The 20,392-nt window shown below is 45.1% G+C and overlaps 1 protein-coding gene across 1 annotated transcript in view; it reads right to left on the bottom strand.

Moving 5' to 3' along the window:
• The window catches only part of BRWD1 (bromodomain and WD repeat domain containing 1), a 60,517-nt gene extending 40,920 nt beyond the window's left edge, over window positions 1-19,597 (bottom strand). The window contains exons 1-5 of the mRNA XM_069946136.1: window positions 19,477-19,597; window positions 9,535-9,593; window positions 3,405-3,434; window positions 2,507-2,566; window positions 1,032-1,179 (exon numbers count right to left, since the gene is read on the bottom strand). Of these exons, the coding sequence (XP_069802237.1) occupies window positions 1,032-1,179; window positions 2,507-2,566; window positions 3,405-3,434; window positions 9,535-9,593; window positions 19,477-19,525 (346 nt within the window). The 5' untranslated portion in view covers window positions 19,526-19,597. The remainder of the gene's footprint in view (window positions 1-1,031; window positions 1,180-2,506; window positions 2,567-3,404; window positions 3,435-9,534; window positions 9,594-19,476) is intronic.
• Window positions 19,598-20,392: the final 795 nt, after the last annotated feature.

Here is a 20,392-nt window from a genome sequence, read left to right as displayed (position 1 = left end):
TTCCAAATCATAGCAGATCCACTTTAGGCTGGGGCTCACATCAGGGGACAGGACTGTGGAGATAATCTCTCCATAGCTGTAACCCCTCTCTCCCCGGACAGAGAGTGCTGCTATACTGTGCCCACATCTGCCCTGCTCATTCCTTCCTGCTCCCTGCAGTCTGTCAGCCCCTGTGTTTCCCATCCTCTCCATTACCGTACAGTAACTTATAATATCACATATTCTGCTGTTTCTGAATGTTTGTTTCATTTGTTTTACATGTTATTCACAATAATAAATCATTATTTTTGGGTTGTGGAACCAATTGTCTGCATTTGAGTGATTTCTTATGGGAAACTTTGCTTTGGTATAAGAGTGGATTTAGATTACAAGCACAGTCCTGGAACGAATTATGCTCGTAATCCAGGGCACCACTGTATATCCTACCTCTGTAACATGTGATACTACCAATACCAGAGAACAATAGCCTGTACTCTCCTGTATTATATATATATCCTACCTGCGTAACATGTGACACTACTGATACCAGAGAACAATAGCCTGTACCCTCCTGTATTATATAGCTCCTCTACCTGTGTAATATGTGACACTGCGGTGCATTATAAAGGGCTAGGGACACACTTGTTGAAGGTGTACTTCTGTGCAGACAACAACAAAATGGCGCTGCCCAGCAGTACACATTATCACCTTTCCCCTCTTTGTTCTCCTGTGAAAAGAGGAGGGAGGTGATGATGTCACAGCAGTTGAGCAGAGACTGCCTCTTTTTTCAGCACAGCCGTATATCAGGTTACTTTTACCAGCAGTTTTCCTGCTGGAGCTCCCCCTAGGGGCCATCACTGGGAAATATGAAAAATTAGATAGTTAATTTTTCATATTTCCTTACATGTAAAAAATAAAAAAAATAAACACAAATTAACAAAAAAAATAACAAATTAAATTTTATCATTTAATTTTTTTTTTTTTTTACTTTGTGACACATTCCCTTTAAGACTGGAGTAGACAGCCCATCTCCACTCACTAAATATTAGTACCTTTTTCTGTGCATAATGGCTTGCTGACAATCCCAAGTAAAGAGCTCGGTCTTGATATGGTAACTGAGGCGTTCTTGTCAACAAAATTAGTTAAACCCTGACAAATTCTCAGCAAATGGTCACTGTTGACAGTCATGTTGGAGGAAACCTAGAAGAGATAATGCAATGTAATAGAGAACTACATAGAGCATTAAGAAAAAAAAAAAAAAAACACACACAAAATGAAGATATGACACAGCCTAAAACTTGCCACAACTATTTTACCACAAGGCACCCAATAGGGAGGAGGAAACAGTTCATAACGCCAAATGTCCACTCTATCTTCTTCAGAAAATAAGAGCACTTAAAGGGAACCAATCAGCTCAACTGGGCCAATTTGGTTTCCGGTTGCACTGTATAGAGCTCCTGTGCAGCTCGCAGCAGCTTTATACCCTAGAAAATGAAGTTTAATCCCCCAGTGCGGCAGGTAGCCACCACTCTCTCCCAGTAAGTGCGCTTGGCAGGGATGAGTGACAGTCAGAGGCCCTTACTGGCGCCTCTTCCAGTCAATGATCCCTGCTAAGCACACTGACAGGGAGAGGGTGGTGACTAGACACGATAACTACCTGCCGCGCACCAGGGGATTAAACTTCACTTTCTAGGGTATGAAGCTGGTATATACCGCAGGAGCTTCATATAGAGCAGCAGTGAAAATCAGCCCAATTGGGCTGATCGGTCCCCTTTAAAAAGGAAAACTACGGTAGATTGTCTAAACTAAACAAATCGATATTCACTTCCCTAAGTGGACATAAAGGAAGTCTAGAGCCAAACAGGCCGGTCTTCAGGGGGTTCATATTTACTCTCCCAATCCACAGCCCGTGCGCGGACACACAACCTGAGTAAAGGAAAGACACATGGAACGGCCGGTGGCGTTACTCACTGTGTGATTTACGTCCTCCTTATTTAGGTCTACATTAGAAACCTGAGATCTATGTACATTACATAACACAGCACGGCCACTGCTGGCTGCAAGAGTCCTGCTCCAAAGAGAGGAGGGTCATGTACAGTAAGGAGGGTTGAAAAGCAAGTCTTTATAGTGGAAAGACACTACCCTGAGGGCAGAAGGAATGACGGTGCTGAACATCTACATGTCCTGCACAGATCACACCTATGTGTACATAACACAGGATCCCCCATTCACGATAGGTGGCGATGTCACAGCTCCTCTTCTCAAACCCCACCCCAATCCCACACGAATTACAGAGCATGCCCACAACACTGCCATAGAAGTCAATAAATCATGTCCGGGATACAGGTTGCTATAGTCCATGTTGCTTCAGTAAAGCACCTTTCTGAACGCTGTTAACAGCATCTCAGGCAAGATGGCTATAGTCATGATCACTTACAGAAAATAGTACAAAATATAGAATTAGGAAATTAATAACTAAAAAATTATCAGTATATAGGCAAGATATCAACGACAGCATTACACTTACCATTTCTTCATATGTTCTTGTGTGTTCGTTTCCTTGCCAATCCACTCTATTCGGAAGTAGCTATTAAAGGCAATTCATTGGGAAAGAAGTTAAAGTCACATGGTTGCCATTTTCTATATCTGTAATTGGGGTTCTGTTAACACGTGTCAGGATAACTTTATAATTGAGAAACAAACAGTGCTGGATCAATAGACGCAAACAGAGCCGACAGACCTCGGTGCCTTCTATTGGGGTCTTACAGGATTCTGTTGTGGTATCTGTCATTTGGACAGGGAAAACAGCAGAGTGTAGTGCACTATTCCTACCACTACATTTTACAGACTCTGGGACAAAGCCTCTTATGTGGATGTACTGAGTGTAATGTGGACCAAGAGAGTGTAAACAAGTAACATATCCTGTTATGAAAGGTACCATGTGCCTCCCTGTCCTGTCAGCCATATAAGAGCACCAGCAGCTTGGAACAGGATTCCCTTATATTCACTGCATCACTGTACTATACAAGCCAGTGGTGCACAGAACAGCAGCATTACCCCTTCACTTCAAGCAGCAGTTCATGGAAGAAAAAGGAGCGGGTCACGTGAGCGTGCGCTGGATTTGAAAGCTGCAGCGTGACCAGATCGAAGCTGCACTGGGGGGCACCGATCACCGCTGGTGGGTGGATGGGGGGGGGGAATAAAAAAAAAAAATTTGTGAACTGCTTCTTAAAGCCAATACTGGTATGGGTGCTGGCAAACAGATGCTGTGGTACTCAAACCAGTGCCATAGCCCTTCACACAGCTGATGTGCACCACCAATCCAATACTGATGGCAGGAGGAAGCCATGTTATGAGGCTGGATAATCCCTTTAATCGTGTGACAACCCCTTGACAAATGTTGCAGTGTGGCGAGAGCTACTTACATTCTGTTCATTCAACTCCTGGATCAGCATCTGGACACAAAACACAGACAAGCTATTAGCCATAGAATATAAAGGCGTTATTCCAGCCACAAAGGGATGCAAATAGTAAATAGCTCTCATACTCTAATAAGGAACATATCTGTTCCTTACAAGGTCTCAAAATTAGGTGAACACAACATCAGATGAACATCACCCAGGATTTTTCACCCCATGAATCCACAGCTTGTAGAAGCAACCTTACTACTACTTTATCAGCTTGTCACATGGTTCTGGAGAATTCCTGTTTAAAATTGAGCACAACTCAAGCATGCTCGAGCTGATTGTTTGGCATTTGATTGGAGGCCTATGGCTGTATCCATGTTTTCCTGGACTACCTAGGGCTGCATCCAAATTCTTCAGCCACCGGTAATCAAATGCCGAAAGATCGACATAAGCATGCGCCAGCTGCACTCATCTCACCAGCATAGTGGTTACACATGCTGATAATCAACTAATCATTTTATTGGCAGCATAAGGCTGCCACTTACCCTCTTCCTTTTCATAGACGCAGTAAGGCTGTATTCCCACGTTCCGGGTTCCTCACGGAACAGGCACGAGGAATGCCTGTAATGGAGTCTCCTCCGCCCGGACAGCATCTGTGATTAGATGCTGGGAGCGGGGGAACTGTACAGATATTCACTGGGCTGTAATCAGGGCTGTGGAGTCGGTAAGCCGCAGCTCCAAACCAGACTCCTGAATTTTATCAGGACTTACTCCTGCTCCTTCATAAATGGCCGGTCATATAGCAGGGGAGTTATCACACTGGTTCAGCAGCTTCTCCCTAATGTCCTACATGATCCTGGGGCGACTTCTGAGGGAATAAGGAAAGATATAAAGCAGATTCTCCTGTGTGTGCAGTGGATGCAGCCAGTCTCCAGCCTCCATGTCCTGAACTACTCACAACTAGACTAGATGGAGCAGGTGGTCTTTTCTGCTGACAGTCTTCTATGTTTCTAACTAAATATTCACCATACACACAGAAACACTGCCAGATACCTGTAATATAGAGGTCAGCCAGTGATATAGAGAAGTCACACTTAGTGATATAGAGGGGTCACTGCGGGTGTGGGAGCATGCCATAGCGCGCACACACAAACACAGCCCACTGCAGCCAGAGCGCGCGAGCACACACACACTGCTGCAGCCATAGCGCACACACACACAGCCTGCTGCAGCCATAGCGCACACACACACACAGCCTGCTGCAGCCATAGCGCACACACACACACAGCCTGCTGCAGCCATAGCGTGCACACACACAGCCTGCTGCAGCCATAGCGCGCGCGCACACACACACTGCTGCAGCCATAGCGCGCGCACACACACACTGCTGCAGCCATAGCGCGCGCACACACAGCCTGCTGCAGCCATAGCGCGCGCGCACACAGCCTGCTGCAGCCATAGCGCGCGCGCGCACAGCCTGCTGCAGCCATAGCGCGCGCGCGCACACACACACTGCTGCAGCCATAGCGCGCGCACACACAGCCTGCTGCAGCCATAGCGCGCGCGCACACACACACTGCTGCAGCCATAGAACACTGAAGAAAACCACATTGAGGACAGAGATTACTGTTGCACTTCTCCTCCTCCTGATCTATATTACACAGGATATCTTCATATTACACTGATGCTTATATACAGTCATCCAGCATCCAGGAAGAGAACAGCACAGATCTCCCCCCACACACAAAGGACTCTTCCAGCTCAGAAACAAACTGCCAAGTAGTGACCGACAACTTTTCCCCAACCGCCCTTATGTAATAGGGCCAGTGTCCTATTAGAATGTTTCTCATAATATATATTGATGAGCAAAACTTATAAAATTCATAACAAAAGTTCAACTCAATTCAAAAAAGTTTTTTTTTTTTTTTTTTTTTTAAAGCTGGAGTCGGAACATTTTTTCCAACTCCTGCCAAGACTAGTTCCGACTCGGACTCCACAGCCTTGGCTGTAATGACAGCGCCGCGCGGCTGCCTCATTACAGCGCAGCGCATATCTGTACAGTTCCCCCGCTCTCAGCATCTAATCACAGATGCTGTCCGGGCGGGGGAGACTCCATTACAGGCATTTCTCATCTGTGTTCCGTCCGTAGAATTCTGTCCGTACATGGATGGTGTTCTCCGGACTGGGCATGGGAGCTCCCAGCTTCATGAATAATAATGTCAGGAGCTCCTGGACAGTTAAAGGCTATATTCACACTATGTAAAAACAACGTTCATATTTCATTATGGGGTTTTAGTTTTGACACAATGACAACTATTTGCAAAACGAAAATGAAATATGGCCGTTGTTTTAACATAGTGTTAACATAGCCTAAAGGTTTGAACTAGTGTACCGACACTGCCATAGTGTACTGGTCTTTTCCTGCTGACAATATTGTATGTTTCTAGCTAAATATTAACCATACACAAAAAAACACTAACAATGCCAGATACCTGTGATAAAGAGGGGTCACACATAGTGATACAGAGGGGTCACACAGTGATACAGAGGGGTCACACAGTCCCAGATTATTATTTATAATTTATTTATAAAGCGCTATACAAGCGATAGGGGTAACAAACAGGAAAACTACAATATCAAAAACACATTACATGAATAAGGTAAATGGCAGACTGGTACATAGGAAAGAGGACCCTGCCCGCAAGAGCTTACAATCTATATAGCTACAATTTATCAGTTCCCTGTCAGCGTCTGAGCTCCTGAATCACCCACAGGAATTACCCGCTCAGTCAGTGACTGCAGCTGTGTCCCGCCTCACTCACCGATTGGCTGAGAGGGCATTTTTGAGTGGGGCCGTGACATCACAGGATTGGTGATGTCATACACACAGAGGTCTTCGGCCTCTAGAGGAGCAGATTGCAGAGACTGTGGGATCCATATTGTGCAAGAATCCAGAATCCTCTCAGCATCTTCTATGGGACAGCATGCAGTGCTGGGAGTCCCAGGATGTGCTCCCTTTCCTCCATCCTGTCACAGGTGGGCAGCTGGGGCAGGGTATCTCCTCCTACACTGCTTAGCCCTTACAGACATGCTCCCCTCCCGGCCTCTCTCACACAGAGCTCCTCGGTCTCTAAAGGAGCAGGTCGCAGAGACTGCAGGATCGGGTGATAACGTTGCTGCGGGATGGGGGTGTTGCAGCACCTGCAAGGACACTATCACCCGACCGTGCGGTCTGTGCGACCTGCTCCTTTAGAGACCGAAGAGCTGCGTGTGTGGGTGGTGTGTCTGCCTGCACAGAGCAGGGCGGTGGGGTATACCCTGCCCCAGTCACCCCCAGCTGCCCCCCTGTGACAGGATGGAGGGAAGGGAGTGCAGACCAGGACCCCCAGCACCGCATGCTGTCCCATAGATGTTGGGAGTTATGGATTCCTGCACAATACGGACACGATCCAGGTTCATTTCTCCAGGGCTCAATCCTGCCCTGCCGCCCCCTTTATTTGCGAACCTGCACTAAGTGTTCCATATCCATCAGAAGGGAAGATGACACAGGATCCAGTATAAGATATCCAGGGAATCCAGCCATCGCTTATTACAGCTGTGTCTGGGTCTTGTCTTTATCTGGGTGATAACCAATATGGTTTCACATGGGTTGTCCTGCACTCCATGACCACCACATAATACCGCTGATGTGACCATCAGGATCCTAGGAAAGCTCAGGCACACAGGCTGTCACCCAGCTTTCCTAGTCTGCACTGCTCCTATAGCTGTAGTGTGTACATAGCTGTATACCCATATGTACACGTCCTGTAGTGTGTACATAGCTGTATACCTATATGTACACGCCCTGTAGTGTGTACATAGCTGTATACCTATATGTACACGCCCTGTAGTGTGTACATACATGCGTATAAGGCTAATGTAGGCGAAAAAAACTGAATCCAGCCCAAGAGTGCACTGAGTTTTTGGCCTAGCTTTTGTTATATAATAAAAAAAAAAAAAAAAAAAAAAAAAGTGTGTGAGGTGTCATGTGTTTTCCTATTTACCCAGTTTTATGACTTGTTTTTATTATGATCTATGTCCTGCTGCATAAAACCTTAGAGGGAAATGTATCACAAGTTTATGCCAGTGCCAGAAATCAAGTCTAATTTCCGCACAACAACACATACGCCCATAGACACACATGGTTATATTTTCTGGTTGCACCAGTGACCATTTTATTTGCTGTCCGGAGCGTTCTTTATGTGGCCTAGTCCTACAACCCAAAAAAAAAAAAAAAAATCTAAATAGTGAAGCCTGGTGAGAGCCATCCAGAGAGAAGAGGCCGGAGCTATAATTACACGGCAGCAACAACAACCTGCACGCCTGGTATTTTTAACACATGGGGGAGGAACGGCTGCTCCGGCCTCTCATGCTGTTGTCACTGTAAATTTTCATTTTTTCTTTTAATGAAAAGAGGATTGAAGCAAAAGGAGCAGCAATCTGCACCTGCTAAACTTATGAGAAGGAGGACTGATCTAGCAAATCTAGTCAGGATCCACTTACAATCAGTCATAGCCATGGAGGAAACAGATCCAACAATGAACGAGGATTTTTTTTTTTTTTAACTCTGATCTTTAGTTTCCTCAGATGTAAGGCTATGTTCACGCACTGTATTTTAAGGTGGTATTCCAACATTTATAAAATTTACACGCTGCTGGGGCCATGTAAAAACAGAAAAAACCTTATGAAAATCCAAAAAAGAGAGAAGAACTTGTTGTGTTGAGCTCTCTTCCCTGCTCTGTAAATGGTCTTAATTACTTAAAGTGTCACTGTCGTTATAACTGTCACATTCAAAGTCAGCTGTAGATGTGATATAAAGCAAGTTTGCAAATTTACATTCATTTTTATTTTTAGCTATCATGGAAGACGGCAATTCCTGTTTACTTTTTTCTCAAAAAACAGGGAAGTGTCAGAAAACAGGAAGTCCTGTCTCTCCCAGGCCATCTGAGCGCTCACAGAGAGAAGGCAGTCATGTGGCTAATGGACACATTGAGCCGTGAATCTCTGTACTGGCCGTGACTCTCCTGTGTTTAGTCTGTTTTTTTCAACCATCATAAGTCAGAAAATCTGCCTTCAGGAGACTGGACCTGGATTTCTGGTAAGTTCAGCTTTGTTTTACAGCATGACAGCAACAAAAAAAATAATGAATGTATATTGCAAACTTGCTTTATCACATCTACTGTTGATTTAGATTTTAAAAGTTATAACTAAAGTGACACTTTAAATAAAATATTCCTGCACACAAGAAATAAAGGAGAGAGCCACATCTTTTTGGATATTCTTGCTGGACTGTCCTATTTTGTAGATTGTGAGCACCCTGTGTGTTGCACATGTATGGTTGAGAGCAGCACCCAGCCCCCTTAACATGTATAGGTCAGAGGTCAGTGACTGGCTGAGCTGGAAGGTCCTACTCCGCACACTTGTCTTGGAAGCAGTAATAAGATCAGGGAACTGGATGGAGCCATTCAGTAGCAGAAGGGGACCAGGAGTAGTAAGTATAGGGTTTTTTAACTCTTTGCATCAAAAGCTGCATTCGGCTGCGTAGAGGATGAACGGAGCAGCAGCTCTCATAAGATACTTTCAGCACAGATCTCTGTGACCCCCTCTTAGTCAGGCCCTGTGGATATGCTTGTTTTCAACAACAAAATGAGGTTAATTTTTTTATAATTTTTTTTAACTTATCGCTTTTTATTTTTTGCACACTTGTGTTGTGACAGCATGTTACAGTCATTGGCAGAAGATTTCCACGTCCTCAAACTTGTCACAAGTTACTGATCAGACCGGGCCTCTTTTCTGAGACCTGCTGTAATGACAAAGTGAGCGACAGTGTACATCTCTTCCTAAATCAAATCCAACACGTTCACTCTCTTAGAGAGTATAGAATGAAAGACTCAGAAGCCCCGACTGGGGAGTAGAACACACTGCTGTACACTTACCCCGAAGCAGTAAGACCCAGTAGGATCAGTAACTTTTTGAGGTTTTTTTGTGCATTTATGAGGCAAAGATCAAAATGTAACATTGCACCATCCATCCAACATTCATAATAAATGTGACTGTGGAGGTGGCAAGTGTCTATAGAGAACACAACAACCCGCTGTGCGACACTTACCTGTGCGGATTTAGCACAGGGCCCCTTGGAGAGAAACCGAGCTATTAGGAAATACAGCTCTGCAAAAGAGAAAAAAAGGAAGAGCCATGAGATGCCGAGAATAATGAATCACATCAACAAGAAGAAGAAAGTCATAAGTGAAATATAACTGGTCCAGAACCCTTATCACTTTTCCCCTCCAACATTCATGGGATAATGTAGGCCAAGATTACGTCTATCGAGGAGCCATAATGGGGTAGGAGGTCACACTCAGGTCCCAATCTATTAGCCATAATACACTACACAGTTCTCCAGATGCTGGAAAACTACAACTCCCAGAAAGCTCATAATGCAAGATGTAGTTTGTAATCACTGCAAGCTTTTACCACATTACAGACAGATCCCATGACAACACTAAAGGTAAGATCACATGAGGTCAGACCACTGCGACTTCTAATAAACCAGCATTGTGCTGGGAGCAGGCTGATGGACGCAGTTCTCCTATGGCCCCTTTCTAAAGTCTGAATTGCAAGCCGCACTCTAAGGGCCGTACTGCATGGGACCATTATCGTTCGAAAAATCGTGAGTCAGTTCGGATTTAAACAACGATCATTTCGTGTAATAGCTAACGTTTAGAAGACCGAGAAATCGTTGGTCGTTTGATAAAATTTTGACCCATTTTTATTGTTTGCACATCGTTCGGTGTAATAAGAAGTCATAACAACCGCAAGAACGATCATAAGTAATGATAATCGTTCCGTGTAATTGTGCAAACGATTTCGGGTCGTTTGAGATTGTTTATCGTTAATCGTCAAAAAAAAATTATCGCTTGGTGTAATAGTACCCTAACACTTCCCATAGAGAAAGTGAGTCCCCAACCACTGCTTCAGCCTGACACATCTCATCCCATCCGGCTGCAGGGATTTATGGCATTAGCAGTTGTATTTTTCCCTCTTCTATGCGCCATAGGTTTTTTATTTCTCGGTCACAAAAACTGTGTGAAGATCTAATTCTTATGGGGAAAGTCCTACTTTTTATTGTTTGATTCGCTGGAGAAAAAAAATTAAATCAACTGGTGTCAAAAGTAGTAAAGACTTGTAAATTACTTTCATTTAAAAAAAATCTCCAGTCTTCCAGTACTTATCAGCTGCTTTATGTACTGCAGGAAGTGGTGTATTATTTGCAGTCTGAGATGTTGCTCTCTGCTGCCACCTCTGGCCATGTCATAGTAAAATAGTTAATAAGGTTGAAAGAGTCCATCAGGTTCAACCTACAAAAATCCTACTGTGCTGATCCAGAGGAAGGCAAAAACACCTATGAGGCAGATGGCAATTCCCCATCACAGAGAAAACTCCTTCCCGCCTCCAGTTGCGATCAGAATAATCCCTGGATCAATGTATCACCAGAAATCTAATGCCCATAACTTGTAATATTATATTTTTCAAGAAAAGCATCCAGGCCTCCCTTGAGCCTATTTAATGAATCGGACATGACAACATGATGTTGAAGAAAGTTCCACAGTCTCACTGCTCTTACAGTAAAGAATCTTCATCTGTGCTGATTATGAAATTTTCTTTCCTTTAGATGTAGAGGATGCCCCCTTGTCATGGTTACAGACCTAGGGGTGAAAAGATCACTACAAAGATCTCTGTACTGTCCATTCAGATATTTGTACATTGTGATCAGATCCTCTTTAAGAGTTTTTTTTTCTAGCGTAAATAAACCCAAGCTTGATAACCTGTTTTGGTACTGTAACCCACCCATTCCCTTAATGACCTTTGTTGCCCTCCTCTATATACCGGTGCCCAAAACTGTACACAGTATTCCATATGTGGTCTGACCAGTGATTTATAAAGAGGCAAAACTATGTTCTCTTCCTTAGCATCTATGCCTTTTTTGATGCACCCCATTATTTTATTAGCCTTGGCAGCTCCTGCCTGGCACTGATCACTAAAGTTAGGGCCCTGTTACAGACAGATTTTTTTGAGCCAAAGCCAGGAATGGAGTATAAACAGAGAACAGGTAATAAGACAGATTTTTTTCTCTTTTCAAATCCATTCAAGGCTTTGGCTTAAAAAGAAAAAATCTGGCAGATAATCTGTTTGTGTAATAAGGCCTTTAGTTTTACTGTCCACCAATACCCCCAGGTCCTTTTCATAAGCAGTAAGGGGGTTGTCCGGCGCTAAAAAATTATTCACAGAATAACACACATTACAAAGTTATACAACTTTGTAATGTATGTTATGTCTGTGAATGCCCCCCTTCCCCGTGTCCCACCACCCCCACCGTGTACCCGGAAGTGTGGTGCGCTATACTCACATGTCACGTGCCGACCACGGTCTCCGATCCTCAGCAGTGACGTCTTCTTCGGGCGGCCGGCGGATCTTCCCGAGTGCCGGCCGCCCTCTGCAGCGTCATCCGAAGCTCACCCGCGATTGGCTGAGCATAACTGTGCTCAGCCAATCGCAGCTGAGCAGCTGATGACGTGGCCGCGTCATCAGCCGCGATTGGCTGAGCACAGTTATGCTCAGCCAATCGCGGGTAAGCTTCGGATGACGCTGCAGAGGGCGGCCGGCACTCGGGAAGATCCGCCGGCCGCCCGAAGAAGACGTCACTGCTGAGGATCGGAGACCGTGGTCGGCACGTGACAGGTGAGTAAAGCGCACCACACTTCCGGGTACACGGGGAAGGGGGCCATTCACAGACATAACATACATTACAAAGTTGTATAACTTTGTAATGTGTGTTATTCTGTGAATAATTTTTTAGCGCCGGACAACCCCTATAATCTTACATTTATCCACATTTGACTTCATTTGCCATTTCTCCACCCAAGCCTCCAGCTTCTCCAAATCCCTCTGTAATATGATATTATTCCTCCTCTGTGGCGACTACTTTACCCAGTTTAGTGTCATCTGCAAAAATGGATTCTGCTGAACCCTATGGTATCCCACTAGTAAATGCCACATAATCTAAGTCCCATTAGAGACCACCCTGTTTCCTATCACACAACCAGTTACTTATCAATTTGCATATGTTTTCCCCCAGTCCCAGCATAATTTTATAGGCCAACCTTTCATGCGGCACAGTATCAATGCCTTTGAAAAGTCCAGATACACAACATCCACAGCCTCCCCCAGGTCCAGTCTATAACTGACCACTTCGTAGAAGCCGATCAGATTAGTCTGACAGGACCGATCCCTCATAAATCCATGCTGGTGCTGTGTTATAAGATTATTTTCATTAAGATACTCCAGTATAGGATCTCTTACAAACCCCTCAAATACTTTACCAACTATAGATGTTAGACTTACAGGATCACTCTTTGACCCCTACAGGATCACTCTTTGACCCCTTCTTGAATATCGGTACCAATAGCTATGAGCCAGTCATGTGAAACAATCCCTGTTTTTATAGACTCTTTAACCCTTAGGGGACACAGCCAGTTTTCATTTTTGCGTTTTCATTTTTCCTCCTCGTGTATATAAGGCCATAGTGCCTGCATTTTTCCACCTAGAGACCCAAATGAGCCCTTATTTTTTGCACAACTAATTGTACTTTGCTATGGCAGATGTAATTTTTGCCTAAAATGTGTCGGGAAAGCAGAAAAAAAAATTATATGTGTAATGAAATTGAAAAAAAAAAATGATTTTTATGCTTTTTACTCCGTTCGCCCTAGGGTAAAACTGACTTGTTATATATGTTCCTTAAAGTGTAACTGTCATGTTTTTTTTTTATTGCAGAAATCAGTAGTATAAGCGATTTTAAGAAACTCTGTAATAGGTTTCATCAGCCAAAAAAGCCTCCTTCTGTACTCAAGAAGCAATTTCCCAGCCTCCCCCCCTGACTTCTTATCTGTGCATTATCAGGCAAACACGTCTTCATTACAGAGAAGCCAGTGAAGACGGGTTCTGCTCTCTCCATTGTAAGCCTATGAAGGGGGGAGGGGCTGTGGGAGATGAGGGAGCAGGAAGAGGTGACATGAAGGTCAGCTGTTTGTAGACTCTCTGGGCACCTAAAACGCTAAATTCAGGTGTCAGAAAGGTCAGTGCTTATCTATGAACTTACTGAGAGAAGATTGCAGGGTGTTGTGCTGTGCAGGTCTGCTCCGTGCTCAGTCACTCCTAACAGCCCCTCCCCTCTCCATAGCCACATAATGGAGACAGAAATCCTGCTTCATCTGATGTGAGGGGGGAGGCTGGGAGATTGCTTTTTCACTACAGAAGGAAACTCTTTTAGTACATAAAACCTATTACAGAGTTTCTTAAAATCACTTGTACTGTTGATATTTAATGTTTTCAGAAAAATGGCCCTGAAATGACAGTTACGCTTTAACCCTTTGAGGACCAGGCCCAAAATGACCCAGTGGACCGCGCAAATTTTGATCTTAGTGTTTCCGTTTTTCCCTCCTCCCCTTCTAAGAGCTCTAGCACTTTCAGTTTTTTATCTACAAGGCCATGTAAGGGCTTATTTGTTACAGGAATAGTTGTACTGTGTAATGGAGTCATTCATTTTACCATAACATGTATGACGGAATTCCAAATATATTATTTATGAAGATATAAATTGGTGAAATCGCAAAAAAGAATGCAATATGGTAACGTTTGGGGGGTTCCTGTGTCTACGTAATGCACTATATGGTAACAGCGACATGATACTATTACTCTATAGGTCAGTCCGAACACAACCATATGCAGGTTTACGCAGATTCTCTAATGTTATATATTTTTTTTAAATGAAATCCTTTTTTTTGGCAATTAATTATAAATAAAATGGGCCTATTGTGACGCTTATAACGGTTTTATTTTTTCACCTACGGGGCTGTATGGGGTGTAATTTTTTCCGCCATGATCTCTAGTTTTTATTAATACCATATGTGTGAAGATCGGACGTTTTGATCACTTTTTATTAATTTTTTTTAATATATAATGTAACATAAAATCGGTAATCCGCGCACTTTTTTCCCTCTTTTCGTGTACGCCGTTTACCGTTCGCAATGACGCTTGTTATATTTTCATAGATCGGACAATTACGCACGCTACGGTATATTATATGTTTATTTGTTTATTTATTTTTATATGTTTTATTTATATAATGGGAAAGGGGGGTGATTTCAACTTTTATTGGGGGAGGGGTTTTGGGGTAGTGTGTTAGTGTTTTTAACTTTTTTTTTTTACACATTTGAAGTCCCTTTGGGGGACTTGTACATAGATTAGTTTGATTTCTACACTGATGAATGCTATGCCATAGGCATAGCATTGATCAGTGTTATCGGCGATCTGCTCATTGAGCCTGCCTGTGCAGGCTTAGTGTAGCAGATCGCCGATCGGACCGCACGGAGGCAGGTGAGAGACCTCCGGCGGCCCGTTTTACCGATCGGGACCCCCGCAGTCACACTGCGGGGGTCCCGATCGGTAAGTGACAGGGGACTCCCCCTGTCACTTACACTTAAACGCCGCGGTCGCGGCGTTTAAGGAGTTAATGACACGCGGCAGCGCGATCGCTGCAGCGTGTCATTGCCGGTGAGGTCCCGGCTGCTGATTTCAGCCGGCCCCCACCTGCTGTGAAGCGCGCTCCGCTCCGGAGCACGCTTCATAGCGGGAGAAACACCCAGGGCGTACAGTTACGCCCTAGGTCGTCTGGGGACAGACTTCCATGGCGTAACTATACGCCCTGGGTCGTCTAGGGGTTAAAGAGAACCAATCATGGCCGAAATTCAAAAATTTTTTTTTTGCTAATTAGCTGTACATTTAAATTTTATTAATATTTGCAAATACACTTAATTATTTTTTTAACTGTATTTTTTAGATATACACACTTTACTTTCCTGTCTCGCGCCGGCTCTTTTCAAAAGAGCCGGCGCGAGAGAGGAAGCTCCCGTCATGCAGAGTGGCAGCAATGCCGGGGGCGCCGCCATATTGATGACGTCACTGTGCGTTCCACCGCTGGAACGCAAGTGACTAAGATGGTGGCGCCCGGCAGCGGACAAAAGGATTGGGTAAAGTATAAGATATAGACTGCAATGGCAGTCTGTATCTTCATAAATAGACAAAATGAAGATACAGACTGCCTTTGCAGTCTGTATCTTATACTTTACCTCATCCTCTTGTTCCGTACAGCAAGGCCGGCCGCCGCCATCTTGAATACGTCACTTGCGTTCCAGCGGTGGAACGCAAAGTGACGTCATCAAGATGGCGACACCGGCCTTGCTCCACCGGAACAAGTGGATTAGGTAAAGTATAAGATACAGCCTGCAAATGCAGTCTGTATCTTCATAAATAGACTTCATAAAGATACAGACTGCATTTGCAGTCTGTATCTTATACTTTACCTACTCCTTTGTTCCGGTGCAGTAATGCCGGGGCGCCGCCATCTTGATGACGTCACGCTGGAACGCACGTGCGTTCCAGCGTGACGTCATCAAGATGGCGGCGCCCCGGCATTACTGCACCGAAGAAGAGGATTAGGTAAAGAATAAGATACAGACTGCAAAGGCAGTCTGTATCTTCAGGAATAGACTTAGGGAGAGAGGACCTTTAATAATAGGGACAGTGATTTTTAGGTGATAGGTTCTCTTTAAGTTGTTACGATTCCAATGATATGTAACATGTATAACTTTTATTTGATTTGATGGCTTGTAAAAATTAAAACCTTTTAAAGAAAATATATGTTCCTTTTTTTACGCTTACGTCGTTTACTGTGCGAGATCGGGAATGTGATAAATTAATAGTTTGGGCGATTACACACGCGGTGATACCAAACATGTTCATTTATAAAATGGGGAAAGGGGGGTGATTCACACTTATTAGGGGAGGGGGCTTTGTGTTAAAAATACATTTTTCTTTTACTTTACACATATACTACAAGCCCCCCTGGGGTTAGGGTTATTCCCCCTGGGGGACTTCTAGTATATGCACTCTGATAGTTATACTGCACGAATTCATGAGATCAGTGTTCTATTGCTTTCGGCTGCTGCAGCCGAAAGCAATAGAATGCCGAACCGGGATCAGCGCCATTACGGCGCAGGCCCCGGCGCCGGGGGGCTTGTAGTATATGTGTAAAGTAAAAGAAAAATGTATTTTTGACAACACAAAGCCCCCTCCCCTTTGACAGCTGCTTCTAAGTACTTAATTAGCAGGCACGGCGATTGGACCGTGCCCGCTAATAGCCGCGATCCCGGGCTACATGCGGCACCCGGGATCGCGGCAGTTCAGAGGGGGGGGGGTCCTGTGGTAAAGCTGACATGTTACCCAGTCAGTACAATTACCGTATTCATAAAACTTCTGTTCTGTGCTGTGAATCTGCAGCAAAAGCCACAATAGTAGATTTTAAATACTGGACTGAATTCACTGTGACAAATCCTTATCCAAAACCAGTACAATAGGATGCAGAAATACGATTACATGGAGCGATAATCTTTCGAATCGGCCTGCTTTACCTGCTCCACGCTTCGGCTTTATCTGAGGCTTCCGGCTGTCCCGCACAGCCAGTCAGTGACTGCAGCAGGGCCGTGCACTGATGGGCCGCCGGGGATGACAATGAGTACGTACTCTCATTGAAAATTACAGGGATGGTACTCACAGCGTGAAATTCGCTGCGGATACGGTACGTGTGAACCCACACATACAGCGTAAAATGCTTCAATGCCATAAAGCAGGGTCGCATGGACACAGGTGTGAAACATTGGGAAATCTTACAGGACCAGTCAGGGTGAGCCTTGTGAATAAGCATTACAATCCAGCTTTTGCCCAGAGGATGACGCATATATACAGTTACTGAACCTACACGTCTATCACCAATGTATGAGGAAGTGACAGACCATATGGTGACAACCAACAAAGAGACGGAAAACAAGACACCTGCTGCGGCTAAGAACCCCCCGCCCAACATGGGCACTGACAATGAGAACTACTGTGAGGACTCCCATCATCCACATACAGATACATACTGCAACCCTCTATTTCAGGGATGGGGAACCTTCGGCCCTCCAGCTGTTGCAAAACTACAATTCCCATTATGCCTGGACAGAAAGCGTTAGCTTTGGCTGTCTAGGCATGATGAGAATTGTAGTTTTGCAACAGCTGGAGGGCCGAAGGTCCCCCATCCCTGCTCTTTATAACCATGTTGGCATTCACTAGCAGCAGTGCTCTCCAATGTGTGGCAGACAGCGGTCAGGGCAGGCTGGAGGTATAGAGAGCACTAATGGATCAAAAACAGGCTCTATGTATGATGGGAGCTGTAGTTCTACAATAGTTAGAAAACCACAAATTGGAGTACAATGATCTCTAGGCATCACAGAATCACCTGCAGTTAGTCAGGACATGCTGGGATTTGTAGTTGTGCAACAGATGGAAAGTGGCAGGTTAGGGAAATCAAAGCTGCAAGCTTCCAGGGCATGATGAGAGTTGTAGTTTGGAAACTGCTGTCCAGCCACGGGTTTCGAAAACATTGACCTAAGGCTGGGATGGGGAATATGCAGTGCTCCAGCTTTGGCTGTCCAGGCATGATGGGAATTGTACTTTTGCAACAGCTGGAGGGACACAGGTTCCCCATCCCTGATGTAAGATTTCACAGGATCAGTTGCAGCCTGGAAGGGCATGATGGGAGTTGTAGTCTTGGTACAGCTACAGTTCAGGGGGAAAAAAAAAAAACGGACCACAGGGATCCTCAGCTGCAGGCTGTCTGGGCATCCTGGGAGTTGTAGTCTTGGTACAGCGAGAGGGCCACAGTTAAGGAAAAAAACTGATTTAAGAGACCACAGGGATCATCAGCTGCAGGCTGTCTGGGCATGCTGGGAGCTGTAGATTTGCAACAGCTAAAGAGCCGCAGGTTGAGAGATCCTGACCTGACAGAACAAAGAGGTGAACCCTACACTGTCAGGGCATGCTGAGGGTTGTAGTCTTGAAACTGCTGGAGCTTTACAGGTTGGAGGACACTGATTCAACAAATCATGCAGGGCATACTGGGAGTTGTAGTTTTAGTACAGCTAGAGGGACACAGTTCAGGAAACAATGAACTAAGACGTCACATGACCAGTTGCAGCCTGTCAGGGCATGATGGGAGTTGTAGTTTTGGTACAGCTAGAGGGACACAGTTCAGGAAACAATGAACTAAGACGTCACATGACCAGTTGCAGCCTGTCAGGGCATGATGGGAGTTGACGATTTGTATCTGAACATTATTTAGTAATAATGAGGAAGTATAACACGAGATATATTAGACAGAAGACCTCATTGGGGTGCGTGTATCGTTTTCGTTCGTCGGATGTTATTACACGGGCAGATCACGGTCATTTAAGTGAATTTTTAAACTATAATCGCTCCATGTAATAGGGACCTTACAGTGCAGGGACAGGGGCGGCTACTACAGTATTATCAATGCTGGGACTGGTTGAGAATAGAGCAGTGACTACAACTCCCAGCGGGAGCACCATACAAGCCTAACAAAGGGTACGGTCCCAATCCTACAAGTTGGATGAGAGCAGGAGGATGCGGAACCTCTGGTCTTCCGGCTGCTGCAAAACTACAATCCCCATCATGCCTGGACAGCCGAGGGCTGGGGATTGTAGTTCTGCAACAGCTGTCGGCCCAAAGGTTCCTTATTCCTGCGCCTAGGTGAAGCAGTGTCGTCACTAGTCATAGACGGCAGGCTGGGAGTTGTAGTTCTCCACCAGTCAATGACAGAAGTTGACGGTCGGACTAGGAGTAAAGTTTTTTCGTAAAGTCAGCGGCTATTGGCGACTTCTGCGTTTTCAGTGACCAAAATAATACGACAAAAGGCGACATTTCTACAGCACTGTCTAATGGCTGCCATAGATGGGACCCTATGTGGCAGCAGGGTGACAGCCTGACCAGGTGACAGCTGAGTAAGTGACAGCAGCAGTAGTTGGTAGAGCAGTAAGGAGTGAGTGCTGGCTGGGCCGGCTCATGGAGGGGACAGGCGGCTCCGGGGGGAGCGGGTTACCTGACTCCGCCGGCTGCCTGGAGCAGCTGGGCACAGGCTGGAGCGCCATGCCGGCTCAGATCAGGAGCGTCCTCCGAGCCTCCGCGCGGCCTCCGCTCATCTGCACACTAACTCCGCCCCTTCCGTCACGTCACAAAGAACCTTCAGCTCCCTCCGCGTCAAGGCCGCTCCGAGACAAAGTAGTCCCTCACCCCTACCTTTCCTTCTACCTACAAGCCGAGCTCCGAATCACTCAAAACAGACATTTCCTGTATTATATCGACGATTATTATCATTAAACTCATTTTTTTAGCGAAAAGAATTGTTTTTTTTCAATCCTAGATCAATCAGAGTCCATATTCTTCCGCGGCGGTGAAGCGGTTCGTCTCAAGCGAACTACAACAATACATTTGCGACGTAGTCCCCCCCCCCCTCCTCATGCGCACGGCAAAAGTTTGGACTACATTTCCCATGAGTCCATTGCGGATGTTAGGAGGCGTGGGAATCATGGGAGTTGTAGTTTAAAAATTCGCTGTGCAGCAGCAGGTCTTTTCTAGTACAGACTAGACTGTAAGAAAGCTAAAAATGTTAATAAAGCAGATTCTATGTCCGTGTTCTCTATCCTGTGGCTCTGTAGCACAACTGCAACTCCTATCATGCACTGAAAGCCTGTGACTAAACCTGTGCCCCAGCTGTTGCAAAACTACAACTCTCAGCATGCCCTGAGAGTCTGTGTTTGATGGCAGTTGTAGTTTTGGACCAGCTAGAGAGCCTTAATGTGGGGAACACTGTTCTATGCTTGTATATATATGGTGAAATCCGCCATTGGATTTGATTTAGTCTAGTTCCAAATCCAGACCCTTTAACACATAATACAGCGTACCCCTAAGTAAGGCCCCTTCACACATGCAGTAAATGTATCTGAATTTCTTATCAG

The sequence above is a fragment of the Dendropsophus ebraccatus genome, chromosome 11, assembly GCF_027789765.1.
Source record: "Dendropsophus ebraccatus isolate aDenEbr1 chromosome 11, aDenEbr1.pat, whole genome shotgun sequence".
NCBI classification, from domain to species: domain Eukaryota; kingdom Metazoa; phylum Chordata; class Amphibia; order Anura; family Hylidae; genus Dendropsophus; species Dendropsophus ebraccatus.
Note: the sequence above shows the minus strand (reverse complement) of the source record. Positions and strands in the feature narration are given on the sequence as shown.